General features: G+C 48.4%; 1 protein-coding gene across 4 annotated transcripts in view; it reads left to right on the top strand.

Annotated features, from left to right (window-relative positions):
• wnt5b (wingless-type MMTV integration site family, member 5b) overlaps window positions 1-17875 on the top strand; it is a 186235-nt gene extending 168360 nt beyond the window's left edge. For all 4 annotated transcript variants that reach the window (XM_038780022.1, XM_038780021.1, XM_038780023.1 and 1 more), the window contains one exon: window positions 16560-17875. In XM_038780022.1, the coding sequence (XP_038635950.1) occupies window positions 16560-17018 (459 nt within the window). In that variant the 3' untranslated portion in view covers window positions 17019-17875. The remainder of the gene's footprint in view (window positions 1-16559) is intronic.
• Window positions 17876-18089: the final 214 nt, after the last annotated feature.

The raw sequence follows: 18089 nt of genomic DNA, 5'->3' as shown, positions 1-18089 counted from the left end.
GCAATAAAATCAGCACCTATGGTTGGTTCCTTTCCCTGCTTTTTGGGAATCACTCAGCATGGTGCTAATGGATTGTGTGGGATTCCTGCCCAAAACAAAAGGGCATTATTATTTCCCAAAGACGCTTCCCCAGAAAATGTTAGCTGCCAAAATAATGGTGGGAAATTAACACAATTCTTTACTCGGCATTGACTACCCTCTGAGATCCAGTCGGATCAGGGCTCAAACATCATGTCCCGGATATTCCAGGAAGTCATGGGTGACTTGTGCATGACCCAGCTGACATCCAGCTGACATCCTCAGTGTATCATCAGCAGTCGCAGGGAACACAGAATTATACCATCAGAGCTGGAAAAAAATGATCGGGGCGTTGTGCCACGAGTTTCCCCATGAGTGGGATAAAGGACGAGGCTGTCTTCTGTTCACTATCAGAGACTCACCAAATGAGTTCACCGGTTTTACTCATTTGAATTGATTTTACAAACCAGTGAGAGGTCCTCTGAAACAAATCAAGGAGAGATTTGCACAACAGAAGGAAACATGTGACCTTGATCTGTGAGTGATTCAGGAGAGCCTGTGACAGGGCTCAAGAACACATAAAAAATCTCCTGAACAGTCATGAGAAAACAGGCAGACAAACAGGTCACAGCCCAAACCTTTCAGCCAGTGCTCATACCAATACTGGGTGAACCCCTAAAAGCTCTGTTCAGTGGCCCAGAGTAATTAAGAAGCATGGGGAGGTAAATTACCCAATGGAAAAGGCAAAGGCTGTGTCATGTCAACATGATAAAACAGTATCATAGCCCTGAAGGGGACAAGCAGGTCTATCCAATACAACATACCTGGAAGATGAGAAGATCAGTGGGGATGAATTGGTTGAGGTCCATATTGAACCCCTACTGTCTGGCTAGGAAACGCAGAAATCTTAACAAAATTAGACACCATATGGGGGTGGATTCTCCGATTTGCAGACTAAATGGTGACGCTGGTGTGGGAACAGTAGCGTTTCACGCCAGGAAAAAAAGGTGCAAAAGCTGCACTGATCCTCCGTCCAGTGGGGGGCGAGCAACCGCACCACGTAACGCCCTGCTTTACCTGCATATACGGCTGGAGAATTGCCGGGTCCGTGGCCGCGTCGTACAACATGGCACCGGCCGTGCGCGGATCCTGCCTGCCAAAACCTGCCTCCCTGTAACCAGCCTCACCATTCCCGGAACACCCCCACCAGTCCCCCAGCCGCTGTTGATGCCCTCCTCTGCCAGTGGAACGGCTCCCCCCCCCCCCCCCCCCCCCCCCCCCCCCGACAGACGTCGTTAGACTCAGTCCGCAGCCGCCGCGCAGGTTCCACGAAAAAAAGTACCATGAGTGATCCAAGCCATCAGGAACTCAGCCCATCGGGGGCGAAGCATTGGGGGAGGGCCTTGGGTGACGTCCTGAGGCCATCCCGACAGAATGCGGCATTGAGTATGCCGTCTTTGAGGGGGCGAAGCATCGCAAATGCAGTGCTGAATCCAATTTCAACGCAAACGGGGATTTTCCAGCTGATCGCCGAACGCGATTGTGGCGACAGCGAAACGGAGAATCCTGCCTCGCATTCATTCACCTAAATGCAGAACAGTGAGGAGGCCTGACAAGGCTGTACAGTGAGGAGGCCTGACAAAGCTGTACAGTGAGAAGGCCTGACAAAGCTGTACAGTGAGGAGGCTTGACAAGGCTGTACAGTGAGGAGGCCTGACAAAGCTGTACAGTGAGGAGGCCTGACAAAGCTGTACAGTGAGGAGGCTTGACAAGGCTGTACAGTGAGGAGGCCTGACCAGGCTGTACAGTGAGGAGGCCTGACAAGGCTGTACAGTGAGGAGGCCTGACAAGGCTGTACAGTGAGGAGGCCTGACAAGGCTGTACAGTGAGGAGGCCTGACCAGGCTGTACAGTGAGGAGGCCTGACAAGGCTGTACAGTGAGGAGGCCTGACCAGGCTGTACAGTGAGGAGGCCTGACAAGGCTGTACAGTGAGGAGGCCTGACAAGGCTGTACAGTGAGGAGGCCTGACCAGGCTGTACAGTGAGGAGGCCTGACCAGGCTGTACAGTGAGGAGGCCTGACAAAGCTGTACAGTGAGGAGGCCTGACCAGGCTGTACAGTGAGGAGGCCTGACAAAGCTGTACAGTGAGGAGGCCTGACCAGGTTGTACAGTGAGGAGGCCTGACCAGGTTGTACAGTGAGGAGGCCTGACCAGGCTGTACAGTGAGGAGGCCTGACCAGGCTGTACAGTGAGGAGGCCTGACAAGGCTGTACAGTGAGGAGGCCTGACAAGGCTGTACAGTGAGGAGGCCTGACCAGGCTGTACAGTGAGGAGGCCTGACAAGGCTGTACAGTGAGGAGGCTTGACAAGGCTGTACAGTGAGGAGGCTTGACAAGGCTGTACAGTGAGGAGGCCTGACAAGGCTGTACAGTGAGGAGGCTTGACAAGGCTGTACAGTGAGGAGGCCTGACAAGGCTGTACACTGCATTTAAAAGCATCTGGAGAGACGAGTCAGGCTGTGCCACTTTAGATTTCCAGGATGTGGATGTTCAAAGGGCCCCGCCCATAAGGCACTGGTACTACAGTCTAGGCCCAGGTTTGAGGGGAGATTAATTATACGCTGGAGTACCAATAAAGCCTAGCAGCAGTAGCTAAAGCTCCTCAGTTGTGCGTGTGCTCAAGCCAGAGGGCTTGATCCTCTACAAGGATCTGTATTGACTACCAAAAGGTTAATGCAGTGAGCAGAGCGGACTCTTTCCCAATACCCTATCTGGGAGACTCTATAGATAGATTAGGTAATGCAGCCTACGTAACAAAGACAGATTTACTCAAGGGTTTCCTTTGCTAGGGCAGCGCAGTGGATTAGCATTGTGGCCTCATGGCGCCGAGATCCCAGGTTCGATCCTGGCTCTGGGTCACTGTCCATGTGGAGTTTGTCAATTCTCCCCGTGTTTGCAAAAATGTGCAAGCTAGATGGATTGGCCATGCTAAATTGCCCCTTAATTGAAAAAAATGAATTGGGTACTCTTAAAATAAAAAAAAGGGTTTCCTTTGCTGCCCACCTGAAAGAATTTTCCATCTTCATGACTCCAGATAGGCCATGCTATTTAGTCTCAAGAATGCCGCAGCCTCATTTCAAAGGCCAATGAACCAGGTAGTTGTGGACTTATCTTTTTTTAAATCAATTTAGAGTACCCAATTCATTTTTTCCAATTAAGGGGCAGTTTAGCATGGCCAATCCACCTACTCTGCACATCTTTGGGTGTGGGGGCGATACCCACGCAATCACGGGGAGAATTTGAAAACTCCACACGGAAAGTGACCCAGAGCCGGGATCGAACCTGGGACCTTGGTGCCGTGAGGCAGCAATGCTAACCACTGCGCCACCATGCTGCCCGTGGTGGACTTATCTAATCATGTAGTGCACCGGGACAACCTCTTGGTGTAGTGACACCTGGGAAATGCACTTGGCGCAACTTTTCTTCCTGAAAAGACTGTCAGCTGTCGCAAGAGCGAGTTCACCAAGACTTAGGTGACATACCTAGGACACGTGGTGGGTCAAGGACAAATATTGCCCAGAGCAGCAAATGTACAAGAAGGAGTACAGTTTCTCATTCCCAAAACAAAATGGGAAATCACAAGATTTTTTGGGCTGTGTGGGTTCTACTGCAATTTCGGCCCAAACATCAGCCCTGGCCCACAGGCAGATCCACTACAGAAAAATAAGCAGATGTCATATGAACCAGACTGCTTTCTAGAAGCTGAAATCCATTTTAATGAATTAACGAATGCCTGCAGCTCCAGATCTACACCAAGAATTTAATGTAGCCATTGATGATAGTGACCTTTTGGCCCTCCTTAGGAGGATGAATCAAGAGTAGGGAAACTTATTCTTGGGTACCTCTTCAAAACCTCAGTAGAAATACATTGAGATATATGTTCAAAATGGATACAGAGAGACTACAGCTTATATTGACCACAGCCCTTTGACCTTTGTGGAGAAATTCAAAACTCAGAATGCAGGGTTATTCCATTGGAGTTTGTTTCTCCAAATATGTCAACTAAAGATTATCCACATTTCCGGGAAATAGATTGCAGATGCCTTATCCAGAACCTAGAGACGGATGCCTTATCCAGAACCTAGAGACCCAATTAGAACTAATTGGATAAACCAGGCCGAGGCATAAGAGAGTGAATGGACTTGAGTGTTGTTTTGTGTTTTTATACCTTGTAATGAAATGAGAATTAATCTTTAGTTTTGAAGATCTGGGGCTGGATTCTCCGTTTCTGGGACTAAGTCCCCACTCCGTCAGGAAAACGGTGGTCATTTATCCCAGGAAAACTGGTGCCAAAAGGCCACAGATTCCCCATTTTGCTGGCAGCTAGCAGGTAGCTGTCGTAGAGCCCGCAGCTCTAGCTGCCAATACGGCTCACCGCACTTCCAGGTCAGAGGCCGTGCATGTGCATGGCAGTGGCCTCCAGCAGCCGTGCCGTGCTCCATGGCGGAATCAGCTCGCGGACCTGGACCGGCAAAATAGTGCCCCACATTGGCAGCTCGCGAGCCCGGACCACCCGCACACATTGCGCCCAACTCCAAATGAAGCTCCCCTGCCCACCGATCGGCCCTCCCCAACTGTGGTGACCCCGGACTGAGGACCATGGACGGTGGGACCACATGAGTCCCACGCCATCGAGAATTCGGTCGGTCAGAGACGGAGCATTGCGGGGCGGGCCTCAGACAATGGCCCGAGGCGGTAGATACTTGGCGTGGCGTACTCCACGAGTACGCCGATTTTCGGGGGCCCGGAGAATTGAAGAACCGGCACCACTCCCAATTCCGTGCGCCAAAACGGATTCTCCGCCCCGTCGCCGAACGTGATTTCGGAGTCGGGGTGCGGAGAATCCAGCTCGTGATTTTTTAACTTTCTACTGACTGGAAACTTTGCATTTTGAACTGAGACAGAGCAAGCTACTTAATAAATTACCCATAGGGGTGTGTGAGGAGAGACATTTCCTATAACCCAGACACCCATTGAAACTTATATCTGTCTCAGGAAGAGACTTTTAAAACGTCACAGTACTGGATGTAGAAACTAAGCTGCCACAGAGAGACACATCTAAAACATCTTGGAAATACACAACGAGTGAAATATTTCAAGGCAAGGCTGCCCAGCCACTGGAGGGAGATTGCAGAAAGCCTTCAGCAGAGAAAGCAGGCTGAAAGTTGCTTTCTCTGACTCTCTTTTTGGATAAGTGTGTCACCAGGTTCAAGAAGCCAACTCTACCAATAATCTACTAGCAAACCAAGATCTCGTAATAATTGTAACATCTTGTACATCTGACCGCATCCAAGAAACCAGCTAGCACAAATTGGTCAGTGTTTAAATTCTATGCCTCAAAACCAATGACACTTAACCGTACCATTATTTTACCTTTTTAAAATTTAACTCTAACTTCCCTTTTTTCTGATATCTGTGTATGTGAGCGCATGTGTGTATGTTTTTGTAAGTGTTTTTGTGAGTGTGTGCATGTTTTTGTAAATGTGGGTGTGTGTATTTTTGTGGGTGTGTGTGGGTGTGAGTGTTTTTGTTGAGTGTTTGTATGTTTTTGTAAGTGTGAGTGTGTATGTTTTTTTAAGGTGCGTGTGGTGATATGCGTCACTGTAGATACACAAGGGGTTAATGTAAGTACACGTAAGCTAGCTAGACACTAGAGGGAGCACCAGAGACATGACACACAGACACTCAACCAATAGGTCAGTAAGATAGGACACGACCAATGGGCATTCACGATACATACAGAGGTGACACTACCACAGGGGGGCATTACACCAACCCATATATAAAGGACACCACACACATGATCTTCCTCTTTCCAGTGAAGACACTCAGTGAGCACAGACACAGGATTGATTCAATATCACACCCGCCATGTGGATTGTATCAGACTGGTTTGTCAGTCTGAGCAGCTATAGAAGGATTAACAGTAGTGGCGAATCCGAGTAGGAGAATTGTAAATAGTTCAATAAACGTGTTGAAGTTATCTCCACATCTGAACCTTCCTTTGTCAGAGTGCACATCAAGGAAGCCGCTTATGCTACGCCAAGAGCATAACAAGACAGTGCGTGTGTGTCTTTTTGTGCGTGCATGTAGTACGTTTTTATAAGTGTGCGTGTGTGTATGCTTTTGTAAATGTGTATGTTTTTGTGAGTGTGTGTATGTTTTTGGAAGTGTGATTGTTGTGTATGCATTGTGTCCCCTAATGGTGGCATAAGGGCTGAACGCCTGATGTTGCATTTTTATTATTTTTCCTCGGGTATAGTGGCTAATAATTTGCTCTTACTTTTACTCAAGGAAACCTTTGTTTGATTGGTTCCTTATTGCTCACACCTTCAATGGTTAAGTATATTCTGATTTGGAAAAGGCATATCCTCATAAAAAGAAACAAACCTTGGTTTTGATCAACCAAGGAGATTGAGTGGAGGGGAACCAGTTCACCCCTTCTCACCTGGCCTCTTAAAATGGAGCCTCTTTTCCAGACAAACAGATCCTTAGCACCGTGCTTGTTTTAGTAGTTCACTTGATAATATTAAAAATATAAATTGCAATTTCAGCCAGGGCTGTGAAAAGATAGATTTTTATGTTTAAAATTCCTGTTCTGTGGCTGCAGCCAGCGAGTTTCGCAAGTCCCCCTGAGCAGTGAGCAACTATTTATGCTCTCCTTCCGGGTCACGGAAGGCTATGCATACACAAACCTGGCTTCAGTGCAAACCAGAAAACAGAGACTGTATTGTTGTTTTCTTCCTGACTGTCTCGCTACCCCAGTGAAGACATGGATAGTATTGTTTTACTTTTAGGAGGAGGGATAATAATATAAATGGAGACAACATGCAGCTTGGAAATAACAAATAGGCGGGAAATAGTTTGTCTTGGCTTTGTTAGAAGGATTATATTCGGGACCATTACTGATGATGACTATATGGAATCATTGGATTTTTAATCGATTACTTGGTTACAGTCCACTATACCGTGTGTTTCTAATTACCTGCAATAGTTCACTAATTTTATGTGAATTGTATTCTGTGATTCGCCCCAATTATGCATGAAAACCACAAAGTAGTAGGTTCAATATGAACTATCTCCTTAAGCATCTGAAATACATTTGCAAGTATCCAGCTGAGAGGAAGCTGACTCACAGTATGTTAGAAACTATGAGATAATGTGCTTTAAGAATAAAAAAAAGGTCCAGCTAAAACTCAAAAACAAAGTTGTTTTCCACTGTCAATGCGAAGAAAGTTTAATGTGTGTCTGGAAGTAAAATGTATTTTTTGATCTCAAAATAAAGCCCCTGCAAGAAAGTTCAAAAATAAAGACACACACTTTCTGAAATAATAGCAACACTATAATAAAAATAACTCAACAGTGAAATATCACCACCCAATTTATTCTTGTGGTGTATACAATGGGTCTCTGCATCTATCATGTAAAAAGAACACAAATTATTTTTAATGTGAGTTATTATAATTCTATCATATAGGAGCACCATGTTTATAGCAACAAACAGGGAGAAGTTATGTTGTATTCTTTTCGATGTTTTGTATGGATTGAATAGATCACAAATCTACCACAATGGACAAGGAAGTCCATTTAACAGATTTTGATTCATCCATTCAGAATTTATTTTCAGAAATGTAACTACATGCCCTTCATTGGGGCAGAAAGAATGGGCACTGAGTTACTGGCGGAAGGAGGCCAGTACATCTAGACTCTCAGCAGAGGGAGATGTTGTAGCTGCATAACCTGCTGTTCTAAAGGCAGCTTGGAAGTGCATCGGAGGGTGTGTGAAGTGCTGGTCAGATGAAATCCCTTTCCGACAATTGATAGTGACAACACTTTCTGGCAGAATCAATGCTGTGCCTCTTCATCTGTCTGTAGCTGCTCCCTTCCTCGGCAATGGACCAACAATCCCAACATGAACCTTAGGCTCTGACAACGGTTTCCTACTGACATCGACATACCAGACTGCCTTCACAGTGCAGCAGGCAGCCAAGGTATCTGTCATTGGAGACCCACCTACTACCCGCCTCCCACAACCCACATCCTTGACTCTTGCCGGGTTATGTGATGTAGAGAAAGCAGGGTCTGATGTAGAGAAAGCAGGGAGGTGGGAATGTTAAATGGCTTGTGTTCAGAAGATTGAAGGACAATATTTACAAATGCTGTCTAATAAGGTGTTGGTGTGAAAAGACAATAGACTGAGAATAAGTGTGAAAGTTACCAATGTGAGGTGCCTGCAAAGAGAGGAATGATTGGAATTGCCAGGTGTGTAGCTCTGAGGTGTGCTGCGCAGGAGAATACTGGGCAAGTCGGAGTATAGGGGCCTGGCACCTGACGGTGCTGCCCACTCATCTGTCTTTGGCCCTGAGATCCTGGATTTCCAAGGTCCATGATGTCCAGGTCAGAGGGAACCACACTGCTGCTGCTTCCTTGGCCATTTCTATCTATACCAACTTGGTTGAAAAAGTTGTCCTCACCCTCCTTCCTCAAGGAGAGCTCTCGTCACCATATCCGCTCACTGACATGGATACTCAGATAAGAGTGGAAACCCAAGGGGTAGCTTTTCTCAGCAGCCTTACATTCTTCTGGTTAGTGCAGTATGAAAAGTCCACATGAGCTGCTCCAAAGCATTGCCAGCTTCCATTTGGACTTTTAAGTGGTACCCCCAATTATTTATGAAGTATTATTTTTACACCATGTTATCAGCCATTCTTTCACATCTTCAGATTTTTAAAAATAAATTTGGTGTATCCAATTCATTTTTCCAATTAAGGAGCAATTTAGCGTGGCCAATCCACCTAGCTTGCACATCTTTGGGTCGTGGGGGCGAAACCCATGCAAACACGGGGAGAATGTGCAACCTCCACACGAACAGTGACCCAGAGCCGGGATCGAACTTGGGACCTCGGCGCCGTGAGGTTGCAGGGCTAACACACTGCGCCACCGTGCTGCCCCATCCTCAGATTTTTTGGTCAAGCATTCTGTTTTGTGAAACACCAGAAATATTCTTGAGAACATTACTTTGTATCCCTTGTCAATGAGTCCAGAGGCAATCTTGAGGAAAATTTTCCAGAGGCGACTGGGTCTTGGCCCCCGCTAGCGAGCTGGTGAGAGACCTGCATTGTCTCCTTTAGGGAAGGTCCACCAAATTACAAGCCAATCAAGAAATTAACAGGCCACCAGCGGGCCTCTCACTGGATCAGGACCCTGGAAGAAGCTCTTTCGCTCAGCTGTGCCACCATGAAGGCAGTGGCTGCTGCTAGAATGACATTCACCGGATTCCCAGGGTTGTGAAGATATTCAGGCGAGGATTAGTGATGGCGTGAGGGGTTGTGCCAATGGAAGATCACAGGAAAATGAGGTTCGGGGAGGAGGGGGATAGGTGGCTCTCAGTGGACAGCTCCTTCCTGATGCTAGGTCCCTTACTCAGGCACTGAGTGGCTATGAATGAGTTACCATCCCAGAAGATAATAAGCTTCCTGCACAAGTTTGCATGTCTTGCTCCCCGCCTGGCAACAGCCCCATCTGTCGCTGGGTAATACCAGTGTTGGCAGGACAATGCTTTTAATTGGGCATTAATTGCATTTTAAGAGTCTCAAATAGCTGCGGGCTGTCCACTAGCCTTCCCACCATGGATTTAATGGGGGTTGAGTCGGAAGTTGCCAGCGACCACAACAGCCATCGTTCTGCCCAATTGAATATCCATCCTACCTCCAAGATTTCCACTGGGAAAGCATAAAATACCATCTGACTCCAGTTTGATGATAGCATATCACAGGAAGGACTTACATTTACATACCTCTTTTTACAGCATCTATATATTGTGCACCCAACTGAGGGAGCAGACTATGGCCTTGTCTTTAAGACTCATATGAAGTAAAGTGTCTCGAATACTCACACGCTCCTGAAGTGAAAACTAATGTCATGCGCCCAGGTTTTTTGAGTGTGGCTTAAATCTTTGGGCAGGTTTCTCCGATTCTGAGGCTATGTCCTGACGGCGCAAAATGACCACCGATCCTCCATTTGGCTGGGGGCTAGCAGACGAGCAGCGTTGAGCGCCAGGCACTAGCTGCCGATTATGGCCCGGAGAATTGCCGGGTCCGTGGCTGTGCATGTACAGAGCGGCAGCTCGCAGCGTCCCCGCCGTGCAACATGACGTCAGACACGCGCAGACCTGGCCTGCAAAATAGTGCCCCACTTTGGCCGGCTTGCGGGCCCCGGACCAGCCCCCCAACATTGCCCCAAGCCCCTGACAAAGTCCCCCTTGCCCGCAGATCGGTCCTCCCCTGACTGGTGGTGCTGGACTCAGTCAGCTGCCGCCACGCTGAGTTCCCGACGGATGACAGCACACGCGACCGATGCCATCGGGGGCGGAGCATCGGGGGGATCGGCCTCAGGCAACGTCTTGAGGCCATCAATGCGCCGTGCAGCATACTCCTAAGAGTACACCGCTTTGGAGGGGGCGGCGCGTCCATTTTGTTGGAAACGGGTATTCTCTGGCCGATCACCGAATGCGATTTCGGCTTCGGCGACTGGAGAATCCTGCCCCATGTCTTCCTGTTTAAGAGGTGAGAATCCTACCGCTATGTAAAACTGATACCTTGAAGGTATTATCCATATGATACACATGGTTATTCACTTTTCCTGGTGAGGCATGTGGCACAGTGGATAGCACTGGGACTGCAGCACTGAGGACCCGGGTTCGAATGCCGGCCCTGGGTAACTGTCCGTGTGGAGTTTGCACATTCTCTCCGTGTTTGCGTGGGTTTCACCCCACAACCCAAAGATGTGCAGGTTAGGTGAATTGGCCAAGCTAAATTGCCCCGTAATTGGAAAAAAATATATAATTGGGTACTCTAAATGCAAAAAAAAAATGATTATTCACTTTTCCTGAGCAAAGAATCCTTAACATTTAGAAGCTCTGTTACCTGCAAACTAAGGGGAACATTTAACACCCAGACGAGCAGCATATGGGGGGGGGTTGTTAAATGATAAAACTGGGAAATCTGACCCCTGCCCATTTTGTGCACACCTAACTCCGTCGAGTAATCAGTTTTTGAGAGACAGGTCAGTAATTCCCATGTGTTACTGAAGCAGCGTATCTCAGAAGTTAGTAGCCATTTGCATTTCATACCTTTGGGCCTAGTTTCCCAGGGGTTTGAAAACCTGGTAGCTAAAAGAAGACAGAAGCTGCCAGATCCAGCAGGTAAGTTCTTTTCCAGCTATACATATGAGGCAGGAAGAGCAGAATTGCTTCTCCACAGGTTAACCCACGATGATCTACCTCTCTCTGTATTACTATCTGTGATTACTGATCCCAACATGATCATCCCTTCCCTGATCTTCAGAACTATCTGTGATCTCCCTGCGCACTCTCTCCCATGATCTTTTTCCCCACCCTGGCAATGACTTTCTACAATCTCTGCCTCCCTCCTTTCCAGCCCTTGGTTTCCTATCAGGCTCTTGATTGGTCATCCACAGGACCTCTGCATTTTCTGCTTCCTGGCTGCTGAAAGTCACCCCTCCTCTACATGAATTTTGGGCCAATGTTTTACTTCAAGCTGCTATCTCCTTTTTTTCTAGCTGCTTGAATCTTTGATTCCTTATTTCTTCGAACATGACCTGAATCCAGGGCCTGAATCTGCTTTTCAATGTAATATTTTAATGCTTCACAGAATTTATGCACTGGCTCCACTTCCTTGGCTTCCCGTGGTTCACTCGGCCCTTAAAGTTCCCAGTCTACCTCCAATTACCCTGGAAGAGTAAATTATCTCACAATTTAAGCAACAGACGAAGCTGATGGTTTGACACTGCTACTATGCTGCAGCAAAGCAAGCGCTATTTGCCACTAAAGTCAAAAAGACATTCTGCCTTTCATGCAAATGGATAATACAGTATAATGAATTTCCGTGCCAGTGTGATGCCAGGTATGCAGGCCGTACATCCCAGTGACTGGCAAACTGAATGTCCTTCCACTGGTCACAATGGGCAAAGTACTGACTGAACCCTACCAACACGTGCTTGCAAAACTCAAAACACAGGGTTGCAGCCAGCACAAATCCCGTTATGTCGGGAAAATTGCGGGTGAGCCCGAAAACTGGATTCGTGCCAGGTACCAAAGAGTCATGGATATTCCTGGGCCCTCCCAGCAGATGCAATCTGGTTCATGTCTTCGCTGGGCATGAACCGGATCAGCATATTAAAATTCACAATTAAATATTCATAATTGGCTTTAAGCCGGATTCGCCTGGCTTCTGCAATTCTCCCACCCCCTGGTGCAATGTGAAGCTGCTGCAATTCACTACTGGTCTCCACAAACGGAGGTGAGACGTGATGACCATTCCGGGGTGGGGGTGGGGGGGGGGGCAAAGGCCATTGCAGTGCCAACCTGTCGTCTTTTGTAACTCCACAGCAGGGTGTCACTCACCTGGGGTGGGAGGTACTGGTACCGCCGAAGGGGAGGGGTCCTTAATATTGGTGATTGGGGATGGCCTAATGCGGGCAATAAGTGAACGGAGGGGGTGGAGGCTTTGCCAACGAGAAGGGAGGGTGTCCGTTGCGATGTTCTGGGATCAGAAGGGCATTCTAATCTCTGAGGATCCGGCCTTGCTGGCATCTTTGGGTCCTGCACATCTCATTATCAGTGCAAATCAACTCCCAAAAAATTATTCTGACTTAATTTACCCAATTTGTTTTGAATCTGGAGACCTGGAGACTGGGGCGAAATTCACCGAACTTACGTGACGCCCATTACCGGCGGGCAAAAGTGGCGCTGGTGACGCCGGCGTCGGGGCCTGCTTTTAAGGCCTAAATCTGCCGTCCCGAAAGGGCCAGCAGCGGAGTGACGATGTACGCGTCGGTTTCAGCCGCTGCGGAAATGGCGTGTTGGAGGGGGGAAGGGAAGGTGGTAGCGGCGCTGGAGGGGGGGAAGGGGGGGTAGCGGCGCTGGAGGGGGGAAAGGGGGGTAGCGGCGCTGGAGGGGGGGAAGGGGGGGTAGCGGCGTTGAAGGGGGGGTAGCGGCGTTGGAGGGGGGGTAGCGGCATTGGGGGTGGGGGGGTTGAGGGTGGGTTCCGGCGTTGGGGGGGATGGGTTGCGGCGTTGGGGAGGGGGAAGGGGGGGAGCATCATCCTTTCCCCCATCATCGCCACACCCACAGCAGGGTTCCCGAGAGGCCCTGCCCATGAGCCTCCCTTGCACCACCAACCTGACCCCACCTCTTGCACATCAAACCTGATACTGCTCCAGCACTGCACTTTGATTGGCACTGCCAGGGTGCCATGGGGCTGTGCCAGGGCATTGCCGGGCCATGTCCCTCAAAGCCCGGATGTTACCCTCACCTCCGAGTCCCTGACGCTGGCAGGTGAAACTTCCTTCGGCCCCAGAAACAACAGCGTTAAGCTATTTAAGTTTAGTCAATATGGTTATCAGATTCACGCCCTTGAGCTCCCCATGGCATTAAACCCCTCACTTAATATTTTTACCTCACTGACCTGACATGCATTAATCAGTCGAGGGGATCCCCCCAGGGGAGCAATGGTAAATATGAGAACCCAGCCCGGGAGTGGGGCGGGGGGGCAACATGACCGGGCTGTGCCATGGACTACCCACTGTGCCATGGGTTGGCTTGCCCCGGCTATGCCAAACTGGCAGAATCAACCTGTGCCGGGGGAAGTGCAGGTGCGGATCATCTGGGGAGCCCCGTTTAGGGTGGGTGGTGGGGGGGGGGGGGGGGGGTTCCCATTATGTTTTCTAGTGGTGGAGCCCCTGATGATTGTGATGTGGTGGGGCGGGGGTGTGAAGAGAGGGAATTGAGTCCCTCTGATGCTTGTGCGGTGGGAGTGGAGGGTGGGGGGCAGAGACCCTGATGCTTGTCCTCTGTATCCATTGGAGGGTGAGGGTTGGCAGTTACTTCTAGTTCAGATCGCTGTGCCAATTAAAGGTGGCACCCTGTGGAGCCAACCTCTGTCACACTGCATGCCCCACCATGCCGCAACCCACCCCCCCCAACGCCACACCCACCCCCCCAACGCTGCAACCCACCCCCCAACTCCCCCACCCCCCCAACGCCGCTACCCCCCCTTCCCCCCTCCAACGCCGCTACCCCCTCCCCACCCCTCTCCAACACCGCTACCCCCCTCCCCACCCCTCTCCAACGCCGCTACCCCCCCTCCCCACCCCCTCTCCAACGCCGCGACCCCCCCTCCCCACCCCTCTCCAATGCCGCTAACCCCCCTCCCCACCCCTCTCCAACGCCGCTACCCCCCCTCCCCTCTCCAACGCCGCGACCCCCCTCCCCACCCCTCTCCAACGCCGCTACCCCCCTCCCAACCCCTCCCCACCACTCTCCACCCCTCTCCAACGCCGCTACCCACCCCCCCGCGCACTCGATGTAGGTTACTGAACGGCGTCAACCATCATCAATGGTTGACGCCGTTATAAGCCTACTTTGATTTTCGCCGCGTGACCCGTGGCCACGTTGGCGGGACTTCGGCCCATTTGGGCCGGATAATTATTAACCCTAAAAATAACATGACATCCCGCCGGCGCCAGCTGTTCTCCTTGGCGGCCGGCGGGATTTGAACAACGCCGTTTTATGGCGGGTCGGATAATTCCTTACATGGCGGGAGCGGGAATAACGCCGCTGCCGGCTGATTCTCGGACCCTGCGTGGGGTCGGAGAATTTTGCCCCTGGTTTGTGATGCTTCAAGAGGGGAGGATTGTGATTGTACCGATTTTTGTGCCTGAACTGATCGAGAATTCTGCCCAAGGTGTCTACTGCAACTACTATTTGGGACCTGGACAAAATCATCTTTCTCCAAGGCTGAATTCAAATTCTCCAATTGCTTCTGCTTGTGCTCAACTGTGATCCCAGCACCTTTCATTAATACTGCATTCTCCTTTCAAGTGTCCCAATAGCAGTATCTGACTTGCTTTTGCAGGCACAATTTTCTACTCCTCTGCTGATAGCTCTGATCTATTTTTGTGGGTTTCAACCTTGCTCTAGGTTCTGCTCCAATGCTTCGGAACGATCCCTGCCTTCCTGCTATCTATTTGCTTCATTTGTTCCCCAGAACTCCTTCATCATTTTTCAAAGGACTTGTTGGACTGGCTTCTCAGCTCCTGCTGCTCTAGTTCTGAGTGCTCATCACCTCTCTATAACTGACATCAACTGGCCCCCTCATCTAATTGATTTACCTTTCACGTTTCTCTGGATTTCTGGACTTCACTTTCCTCGGTCCTTTGGCTTCATTTCCACTGCTTCTTGACCCTCAGTTGGTGAACCAGGTTTGCTGGTGCACATTGCTTAGCAACCTGAGACCACCATCCACTAGATGCCTGAATTAGCTCCTTCTGGTTCATGGTCGATTTTTCACTCGTTTCTCACCCCTCTGTTTCCACCGACAACATCCAGCAATTGATACTCTCATTCAAATTGTTCATGGACTGACTTCATTCCCCCAACTTGTTCTGAATCTGGAGACTGATTTGTGATGCTTCAAGCTGATGCCAAACTATTTGATGATTATCTCTACTTTACTTGGGCGTTACCCTATTCACTCCTCCCTATCCCAATTTCTGCTGTGTCGGGGTAACCCAATTCCCTCTTTGTCCATCCATGTGCACATTGTGGCTACTCTGGATTTGAGACTATTACTTATATCACCCTTTCTTTCTTTTAACCCTCACCCAGTCCCACCATTTCCTAATCACTACTCCCATCATTCTGCTCTCTGACCAGCTTTCCAAATTTAAACCTGCCTTGGATAATCTAATAGCTACCCTCTGTGCCTCTCTTGGCATCCTTTGAGGATCCATCTATTTTCTGATTATACATCTGTAAAGTGTCTGAGGGTGTTATTTATGCCTGGAATGGGTGATAGGAATGTAAGTTCTGTTTTTCGCAAATTCTAGTCAGCAAAACAACAGCATCATGCTTGGATATTATGGCCAATACTGAGACATCTAATCATTGGCAATGCCTAGAAACCAGTTTCTTGCATTGTCACCACCTTCATTGGAGGGGAGAAATTAGTCCAAAATCAACACCATCAATGAATTGTTTTTGTTTTAACCCTGTGAATAAAATGTGCTTCCCTTGTCAGAGCACATACTGTATTATATAATTCTTATTCCATGTTCCAGTCTGTTTGGAAATCACCACAATCTTTATATTCTTTCCTACAATTTTCACCTTTCTTCATGAGTTTACTTACGTTAGAACATAATTTTGAAGTCCTGATTCTGATCTTTGCCTCACCAATTATGCACAGGTGTACATCCCAGTTGAGGTCACTTGCAGGTAATGTGACTCTTCTGTCCTCCCCATTCCAGAGACATACAGAAAAATTGCGGTTCACAATTTATTTACCTGGTGGAATCAATGGAGCTGTTAAGCATTAACTGCAAAGAGTAGCATATGTAACATAACATGAAACTAATTTCTAGACGTGTAATGTTTTGTCCTTCGTGATTTTTTTTCCCAGGCTGTGTACAATCTGGCAGACGTGGCGTGCAAGTGCCATGGTGTTTCTGGCTCCTGCAGCTTGAAGACATGTTGGCTTCAACTAGCTGATTTCCGGAAGGTGGGTGATCTGCTGAAAGAAAAGTATGACAGTGCCGCTGCCATGAAAATCAACCGCAAAGGGAAGCTAGAGCTAGTAAACAGCCGCTTCAACTCTCCCACTGCAGATGACCTAGTTTATCTTGACCAGAGCCCTGATTACTGTGTGAAGAATAAGACCACAGGCTCCCTTGGCACAATGGGCCGACTCTGTAACAAGACCTCTGAGGGAATGGATGGCTGTGAGCTAATGTGCTGTGGACGGGGTTATGATCAATTCAAGACTGTGCAAGTTGAAAGGTGCCATTGTAAATTCCATTGGTGCTGTTACGTCAAATGCAAAAAATGCACGCAAATAGTTGATCAGTTTGTTTGCAAATAACTTAAAACTGACAAAGCTTTGATGTAAAGGGTGCCTGGAGAGTTCCTGCTTATCCAAAAGAAACTGTTAACAAGGTGAATGTAGAATGCGTGTGCTCAGACTTCAGCAAAAGAAAAAACAGAAATTCATGCTTCACTTACCAGATAAAATGAACTGCTTTATAATCATTTTTAAAAAATATATATATTATTAACTGGACCTAGTACTGCACTCTGCCTTTGGCCTCTCTGGCTCTCCTTGTACAATGTATAGTGTATGAGTGACAAGTTTAGCATTAATGACCGAGTCTTGCCTGCTGACTATTTATTAAAGATGAGGTCACAAATATTTAGCATTCTGACCTAATTTAATTCAGGTTTGAAAGCCATCTCCTCCTACCTTCTCCTCCCATCAGCATTCCTACCACCTATTTTAGCAAAGTACCTTATACTTTGCAAATAGGAAAACAACCGTACACAAATAACTGGAACTGCCCGGAAACAATGAAATAACCTTTCAGTGAATTGAAAGAAGGGAAATAAAAAGGCCCCTGTAAAACGTTGGTATCAGTTGCATTAATTCATTTGAGTAACTTAACCATTTTGTTTCTCTTAAATGGTTACAGGTATATGATGTATTTTGCAATCTAGCAACCGTCACAATTTTTGAAAAATTCACTACCCATTTTTACAAAGTACTTGTATACTTTCAACTTACATTCTGCACAAATGTGTATATATATGCTTGTACTTGGAACATGTGCCAGAATGAAAACAGGCATGTCACTACATTTAAACTGCAACCTGATTTGATTGGTGTATTGATACTTATTTTAAGATTAAATAATCCTTCAATAGCAAAGAACTGTGGCCCCCCCGCCCCCCCCCCCCCCCCCCCCGGACGATTCTCCGGCCCGCGATGGGCCGAATTCCCGCTGCTGTCATGCCGGTCCCACCGGCGGGAATCAAAACATCTTCCTTACCGGCAGGACTAGGCAGCGCGAGCGGGCTCCGGGGTCCTGGGGGGGGCGCAGGGCGATCTGGCCCCGGGGCGTGCCCCCATGGTGGCCTGGCCCGCGATCGGGGCCCACCG

Source organism: Scyliorhinus canicula, chromosome 20 (genome assembly GCF_902713615.1).
Source record: "Scyliorhinus canicula chromosome 20, sScyCan1.1, whole genome shotgun sequence".
Taxonomy (NCBI): Eukaryota; Metazoa; Chordata; class Chondrichthyes; order Carcharhiniformes; family Scyliorhinidae; genus Scyliorhinus; species Scyliorhinus canicula.
The sequence above is the reverse complement of the archived record's forward strand: the minus strand, read 5'-3'. Positions and strand labels throughout refer to the sequence as shown.